The sequence below is a fragment of the Propithecus coquereli genome, unplaced genomic scaffold (genome assembly GCF_000956105.1).
Source record: "Propithecus coquereli isolate 6110/MARCELLA unplaced genomic scaffold, Pcoq_1.0 Scaffold53, whole genome shotgun sequence".
Lineage (NCBI taxonomy): Eukaryota > Metazoa > Chordata > Mammalia > Primates > Indriidae > Propithecus > Propithecus coquereli.
The window spans coordinates 4,652,461-4,660,891 of NW_012151174.1; the positions used below are offsets into that span (position 1 = coordinate 4,652,461).

The 8,431-nt window shown below is 42.2% G+C and overlaps 1 protein-coding gene across 1 annotated transcript in view; it reads left to right on the top strand.

The window, feature by feature from the left end:
• Nucleotides 1-232: 232 nt before the first annotated feature.
• SH3RF1 (SH3 domain containing ring finger 1) overlaps nt 233-8,431 on the top strand; it is a 166,221-nt gene continuing 158,022 nt past the window's right edge. Inside the window, exon 1 of the mRNA XM_012657141.1 lies at nt 233-720. Within this exon, the coding sequence (XP_012512595.1) occupies nt 328-720 (393 nt within the window). The 5' untranslated portion in view covers nt 233-327. The remainder of the gene's footprint in view (nt 721-8,431) is intronic.

Sequence of the window (8,431 nt, forward strand, 5' to 3'; positions counted from 1 at the left end):
ATAGCTAGCTATTCCTGCCCAGACATCTTCAGGGGTTAATTCTGAATTGTTTAAAAAGCCTATTTTGTTTTTAATTGTTGACTTTGGAGTTTAGGAACCACATTCCAAAGCAAAGCTACACTATTCAGAGAGGGAGCATTTTGTGTACTTTTTGGTTCTTGGCTCCTTTGTGAACTTTTTCCCCAGATAACAACACTAATTCTCTTTTTTCCTTCTTTCCCCATGACTCTAGAGCAAAGTCTGAAATGGATGTTACATGAATCATTTTAAGGGATGCACACAACTATGAACATTTCTGAAGCTTTTTTCTCAGTAAAGTAGATAAAGATGGATGAATCTGCCTTGTTGGATCTTTTGGAGTGTCCCGTGTGTCTAGAGCGCCTTGATGCTTCTGCAAAGGTCTTGCCTTGCCAGCACACGTTTTGCAAACGATGTTTGCTGGGGATCGTAGGTTCTCGAAATGAACTGAGATGTCCTGAGTGCCGGACTCTCGTTGGCTCGGGTGTGGAGGAGCTTCCCAGTAACATCCTGCTGGTCAGACTTCTGGATGGCATCAAGCAGAGGCCTTGGAAACCTGGCCCTGGTGGGGGCAGTGGGACCAACTGCACAAATGCATTAAGGGCTCAGAGCAGCACTGTGGCTAATTGTAGCTCGAAAGATCTGCAGAGCTCCCAGGGTGGACAGCAGCCTCGGGTGCAAGCTTGGAGCCCCCCAGTGAGGGTGAGTACCCTGCGGGGGCAGTTTGGTGAATAAAGGTGGTTATGTCCACAGTTTTTTCTTTATTCCTTAGCTTGATGTTTTCTAAATCAGCTCATTGCTTAAGAAGCCTCTCTTACTAGAACAGATAGGAGATTATACCTCAGGATCTTTTTTCTTCTGTCTTGGAATGAGATTGGATATAAATAACGAATTTTCTTGTTTCGAAAGTTCTCTCCAGATAGTCTCTGTTATCTTTTAAGATAAATTTTGAGAAACATGTAGCAATTACTCAATGAAATCTAAAACACAGCAGTTGTTTTGTGCCCATTTTAAAGTGGAAATTTGGCATGGTTTTAGCCTTTTGATGGAGTTGAGAATAATTACATATATGTGTGTAGTACGTATGTGTATATATGTTATAATTATGTGTGGGTAAATCATAAGTAGGAAATCAAGACTTAATTTTTATGTTGCTTAGCGTCATTCTATTGGTTTTATGAATACACAGCACAGAATTGACTCGTTGGAGGAATTCTTAACAAATCATGGCCATAGGTAGCTGAGTTCCGTTGCTGTAGCAACAAAATGTCACTTAGGACTATGCTAAAACATCCAGCTTTATGTTGGGTTTTACAATGAGTGAAATAAAATATTTTCATCAAAATGATTTTTCTTGGGATTTGGGCTTTGGCTGAAATAATTTTAGATGAAACTAATTATTTGGCCAGCTGCTACAACTGACTCACAGACTTTCCAGAAGGTAAGGTATTCCAAGTAAATATAAATTATGTTGCTGGTGATGGCTCCCTGATAAGAAGATGTGCTTTTCTCCTATTTGTAAAAATAAAAGGTAGTCCTGGGCATCCTATGATTAAAACAATTCCATTTTTGTTGGAAGAAGCAATTTTGATAATTGGCTAAACTTGTAAAATCTAATTTTAAAGAACAGTTTATCTGGATGAGAGTATTTTTTTCAAATATTGATAGTAAACACTCAAAACTGACTTCATTAAATATAGGAACTGCTTATTGGGATGACATTAGACAGCATAAATTCACAGCTGTGGATGTCAGACAACTGTAACAGAGTTTCCCCTCCTTTCTCCAGCTCTTCTTTTACAAATGATAACAGTATTTACTATCACTAGATGTGAAGTATGTAAAGCATTTTAATCACTAGAAAACAATTTCATCACTAGCCTTTCAGGTTTCTTTTGACATGTTTAATTTTTTTTTTTAAGCTAGGGAGAACTTTGGGTTAGGGAGGTTTTCTTTCTTTATTTGGAGCCCACATGTTGGGAAATAGATGTGCTTACAACACTTGTCTTAGATTGCCTTTGTTTTGTGGAGTTTACTGGTACCCTGACTAGTGTATATGGACTTATGAATATTTTAACCTCAGAACCAGCGATCAAGTTGATAATTTCTGAGACACCTGACCCAGGTCTGCTTAGCTTAATAAAGGGGTAGATCTGCATCTTTGGCGAGGTTTTGTTTCCCTGTTAATTAGACTAGTGAAGGCATAGCTTCGGGCTATGAATAGGAATTCTGTGTCTTAGTTGTTGACACTGTTGCCTTACCTGTTGTGGGGAATGCATTGAATGTGTGAACACTAATAAAAGGAATTTAAGGAAAAACTCAGGCATTCCACTTAATGTCCTTTGCAAGTAGAATTGACTATGTAATGCCACTTACCTGGATTCTCATTTATCGGAACTGCTAAGCTCCCAAAGTTGAACTTTACTTTTCTTAGGTAAATTATTTGGAGATTTTGATCATGTCAGTATTATTTTTCTGGTTTATTTGATTTTCCTAATTTACTTCATGTTTCTTCTTTAGCATGAGAATAATTACTTGCCAAGAAGCTCAACCGACTTGAGCCTTACAGCATGGATAAAATAATCGAGGCGATAAAGCAGGAGCTGGGGGAGGGTGGAGGACAAAACCAAAACTATTTAGTAGTCTGAGTTGATGCAAATGATGTAATACTTATAAAAAGAACAGGCTTTTTTCTGGTCTAAAATAGTTTCTCAAGCCAGGCGCAGTGCTGCATGCCTGTAGTTCCAGCTACCTGGGAGGCTGAGGCAGGAAGATCATTTGAGCCCACAATTGGAGGTCAGCCTGGGCAACATAGTGAGACCCTGTCTCTTAGAAAAAACAAGTTTCTTATTAGCGGTTATGAGTACCTTTTGCTTTCAAGTATTCAGAACAGCCAGGGCTATATATGTAGTTCAAGTACCGGAAAGATAAATACATCTATCTCTAGAAAATACTCCTTGTAAAAGTGAGGACATACAGCCACCTGGAGATTGTAATGCACTCCTTCAGACACTTCCCTGATGCGAGTGACTATAAAATGAATCCCGAAGGTGCATCCACCTCCCTTATATGTTCTGACATGACCAAGTGGTGCAATAAGCCTGTTTCCACATGTTGTGCAAAGCTGAAAGTGATAACATGTGGAATGCTGCTTCAGTTTATTAGTTAAGTTCTGTGTTCCACTGGATTGTGACCATGTGGCTTCCTCATGCATTTAGTCGAGGTAGAATGAATGTTATCAGCAGGTTTGAACATTTCCAATGTGTGACACACATCTTGTTCCCAGAATTTTAGTGTTTCCTGCCTAATATGGAGGAGAAAAGGAAAGAGTGTGGGATTGGAGTCACCATGGGAATCTGCCAGATCTTCGCCTCTAAGAATTTCTCTTGGTTTTAGGCCAAAGTCAAGTGGCGGAATGAGCCACCGGGACAGGGCACTGCAGGTACCTGTCAATGGACTACAGAGTGTAGCCGCAGGAGACAAAATACACGTGTGTGTGTGTGTGTGTGTGTGTGTGTGTGTGTGTATATACGAATTAGATATGGAAAACGTGTGTCAGTAGTTCGTATAGAATTGTGACCTAAGGAGTAAATTTCTGCTTTCTGTGTGTAGTTCCATTGGTTTAGGATCTCTTAACACCTGTGCATGTGTCTGTTTATTTAGACATCATTACTTAATGATCGCGTGCTGCCGTCACCTAAAAGTGAATTTATTGATCAAAAACAGATCACATGTCCCCTGATTTGCACTAATTTATACTTCACTTATTCTTGGCTTTATTTCCAAGTATTTGTTAAGCATTCGCCAGGTGCCAGGCACCGTACCGACTGCTGCTAAGTAACAGGTGATCATGGGCAAACTAGCTACAGATGCTGAGCTTCTAAATGCTCAGTCAGTTTCGTGGGACAGACACATGGATAACATAGCAACTGTGCAAGTATGTAATTAAGTACGTTCTACAACAGAGAACTAGGGGAGAGGATAGGAGGACTGTGTTTAGGGTGAGGGTAAATCCTGTGTGTGGTCTTCAAAATCTTCCTTGAGGAAGAGGCATTTGAGCTGAGATCTTAAGGGTGAAATGATATTAATTAGGTGAATGGGGGCTGGGCGGGGGAAGGAGCAGAGGGAAAGAACATTCTGAAGTCCAGGACCTACAGCAGGAAGGGGCATGGTCCTAGGAAGAGCCCACAGAAGGTGAGTGTGAACTAAGCAAGACGCAGGGATGGTGACATAAGACAAAGCCCCGGTGTGCAGGTGTAGAAGGCCACCACAAGGGCCAGATGGGGTTAAGGGCCAGATGTGGGATATAGATCGTAAGTGCTCTCTAGCTATGGGGGACACACATTTTCTTCTGCAAATGCGGGTGTGCTTTCATTTCTTCATAGTCACCATCGTACCTTCTTCCTCTCCCTTTCCCCATTGCTGACTGTTATGGGCTGAATTAATTGTTTCTCTCAAATCCCTATGTTGAAGTCCTAACTCCTAGTACCTCAGAATGTGACTCTATTTGGGGATAAGGCCTTTTAAGATGTAGTTAAGGTAAAGTGAGGTCACATGTGTGGGCCTTAGTCCAGTATGATTGGTGTCCTTGTAAGAAGAGGGGATTAGGACAGGGAGAGACACTGGGAAGACACATGGAGAAGACAGCCACCTACCAGCCAAGGAGAGAGGGCTTCAGAAGAAATCAACCCTGCCAACACCTTGATCTTGGACTTCCAGCCTCCAGAACTGTGAGGAAATACATTTCTGTTGTTTAAGCCACCCAGGCTGTGTGCTTCGTTATGGGAGCCCGAGCAGACCAATAACTGACCATGGACATGCTCCTGAGGGTTAGACCCCTGAGTGACCTCTGGGTCCACTGCCAGTCCCTTCAGTGCTGGTTTCCCCACAGACTGGCAGGGGTCCAGTCTTCTGTGCGTACTGAGGTGGATCCTTGAGAGGTTGTTCAGTCCCTCCCCACCCTCTCACCTGCCCAAATTGCCTGGCATAGTTTCATAAAATAGACAGGCATGTTATAGGAAAGTTGAAGTTTATGTTACCATATACCAGAAACACAGAAAGGTTTGGGGTAGAGGGAAGGAAGGAAGTATTGGGAGGGGGGAACTACTACTACTTTCTTATCCCTACCAAGCTGGATTCTTCTGTAACAGGAGTCTGGAGAAGGTGCTTTGCAGGACTTAGTGGTGCCTGAGGCATTACTCAGAGGAGAGGCAGCGGGGAGAGGATTGAAGGACAGTGGGGAGAAAGGCAAGACAGCTGAGTTGGTCAGGTGGGGCGCAGAAAGCTGTTGCCAGCTGTGAACTGCACCGTGGGCCATCTTTGACATCACCTGTTGAGAGCTGCTTTCAGGCTCAGGTCTGTGCCATAATCTCTACTAGGACAAAGATGGCATTCACGCATGTTTCTGTCCCAGAAGTTTACATTGGTAAGACGCACAAGAAACAGCAAATAAGGCAGCCTATAGTGAAGCTCCAAGCGGTGGGATGAGATACAGAGTAAGTCTCTGTGATGAAGTTCATGGTGGTGTTCAGGTTTGTGGTCCTTGGATCAAGTGCATGGTGAAAGGATAGACCCAGTGTGGGTTAGAGTGGTCAGGATGTGCCCCCGTGGAGTGGAGGGTTCAGTATAAACGCTGTCAGAGGAGTTGCAGAGATGGGGATGAGGATCTGTAGGCACATAGTGGACCTAAGCAAGACATTTAACGTGGTGGTTTGGATGAGGGAGATGTTTCGATATATTTCAGAATGACTAAAATAGAAAAGGTTGGAGTTTTTGGGTTTTTTTCTTTTTCTCTCTTTTTTTTTTTTTTGGCTAAACAATGTTGTAGACATTCTTGGCCTCCTATTTTATTCATCATTTCATCCTTGACCTTTGCTCCAGGCCTCCTGTCTGCCCCATCCCTGACCTTTTTTTATTCCTGAGTCAGGTTCCTTGGTGAGCTCAAGGATGGGCTGGCTCTAGAATGGGGTGGAAGGCAGGGATGGGAAGGCAGTTCGTGGTGCCCACTAATCGGTAATTTAAAAATGAATGCTTAATGATTCCTTTTTATATTACATGAAGTATCATGCAACCATAATCATGTAAATCTCACAACAACCCTTGCGGTGGGGGGGGTGCAGTATTATTATTTAAAGAATGAAAAAGAGTTTTTGATTCAGAAAATGGTGGGCAATGGGGAATGCCGGGGAAGTGAGCGGGAACCTTGCACGGGTACCAGCTTCCTATCACGGAGGATGTGGGAGTGTTGAGCGAAAGATGGAGAAAGAGAGGGTCTTGTGGTGAGCTGACTGCATCCTGAAGATCACAGCTGCTGTCAGGTGGCCATTTCCACACAGCTGTATACCAATTCCAGTAACCATCCCTCCCCTTCCCCACTTCCCACCACTTTTCCTCATTGCCCAGGGGTAGTAACACCAAGTTATGGCCCGAATTGTGCCCCTCCCCCAAATTCATATGTTGAAGTCCTAACCCTCAGTACCTCAGAATGTGACTGTATTTGGAAATAGAGTCTTTAAGTTAAAATGAAGTCATTGGTATGGGTCCTAATCCAATGACTGGTGTCTTTATAAGAAGAAATCAGGATACAGACAGGTATGGAGGAAAAGACCATGTGAAGACATAGGAAGGAGACGGCCATGTACAAGCCAAAGAGAGAGGCCTTTGGAAACCAACTCTGCCAACACCTTTTTTTTTTTTTTAAATTTTTGACCCCGAATTGCCTTTGTACCTTTTTCAAAAATTAATTGACCAAATATATGTGGGTCTATATCTAGGCCCTCCACTCTCTCTGCCAACATCTTGATCTGACTTCTACCCTCTCAAACTGTGGGAAAATAAATTTCTGTTGTTTAAGCCAAAAAAAAAAAAAAAAAAAAAAAAAAAAAAAAAAAAAAAAAAAGAATGAAAAAGAATGTAAATTTCAAAAGGAGTATGTAAAACATTCTGGTTGTTAAAAAATCCAATATAGAAAAACATATTATTAAGTGTGTATATATATCCTTGCAGATCTTTTCATATACATTTATGTGTGTATGCATAGTTTTTTACATCAATAGAGTTTCAGACTTTGCATATTCAGTGGTTTACTTCCTAGTTCATTTAATATATCTGTGAAATCTTTTCATGTCTGAGCATATAGATTTGCCTCACTTTTTAAAAAAAGCTCTTTATTGACATATACTTATAGAAAAGTGCACATATTATAAGTGTACCACTCATTGAATTACCATGTTTCATTCTTTTTAAATGACTATAGTATTTTTTTTCTATTTTAAAAATTAAAAGTAATACTCATGGTAAGAAATTTAATAGAAAAGGAGAAAATCTCTCCACCTCTGTATTCCTAATCCCTAGGGTGAACACTGTGAAGAGCTTTTTTTTTGTATTTTCTTTCAGAAAAAAAAATTAATAGAAATGGGATCGTATTGTACATGTTATTCTGCAATTTGAGGTTTTCTCAAACTAATGCTATAACTTGGATAGCTTTCCATAGCTACTCACGTTGATCTGTAAGACGGTATTATGTATTATGATTCTCATTTCATGGATGTAGGAAGGAGGGCTGGAAGACTTTAGATAACTTGCCCGAGTTCTCCTAGCGCGTGAGTGATGGAGGTGGGGTTCCACCCTACATCTGCCTGATCCCAGATGCTTCCTTGCCGTCCTGCACTTTACGTGAGTGCAGACGTGTTCCCTGGATTCTCGTGCCGCTTTCATCAGGGGAGAGGTTATTCACCCTCACTGTCCTTGCTACTTGTGGGTTTTTTCCTTTCCTTTTCTTTTTTTATTCTTGACAAAAAGAGGACAAATAAACTCCTTTACAAATGACAGTGGACCGGGAGGCCCAACTTCCTCAGCTTAGTGTATGGGAGGAGTGTGGTTTGGAGGTCAGGAGTCATGGCCTCTGGTTCCAGCGCCGCCATCAGCTTGCTTCATTTTTTCAGCACAGAGATGCAGAACCCTTAGGGATCTAAGCTCCATGCAGGGCGGTTGGGGGAATGGGGGCTCCCGGTGAGTTTGGTTCATCTTTGACTTTTCAGAACCCTGTGTGGTGTCCGGCACAGAGTAGGTGCTCACGGGAGGCTTGCTGAACAAACGAGTGAATAAGCGAGGGCAGTGAATGCTGATCACTCTCCAGGGGTCCTTGGCTGTACATTTTCTGTGTGCTTAGCCCCTTTTTTGTGCTTTTCCTCCGCAGTCTGTAAAATAGGGCTAATACTTGCCCAGCGTGTTAGTAGGTTGTCTTGTGGATCAAGACAAGAATTGAGGTGGGGGCTGGGCGCGGTGGCTCACGCCTGTAATCCTAGCTCTCTGGGAGGCCGAGGCAGGCGGATTGCTTGAGCTCAGGAGTTCGAAACCAGCCTGAGCAAGAGTGAGACCCCGTCTCTACTAAAATTAGAAAGAAATTAATTGG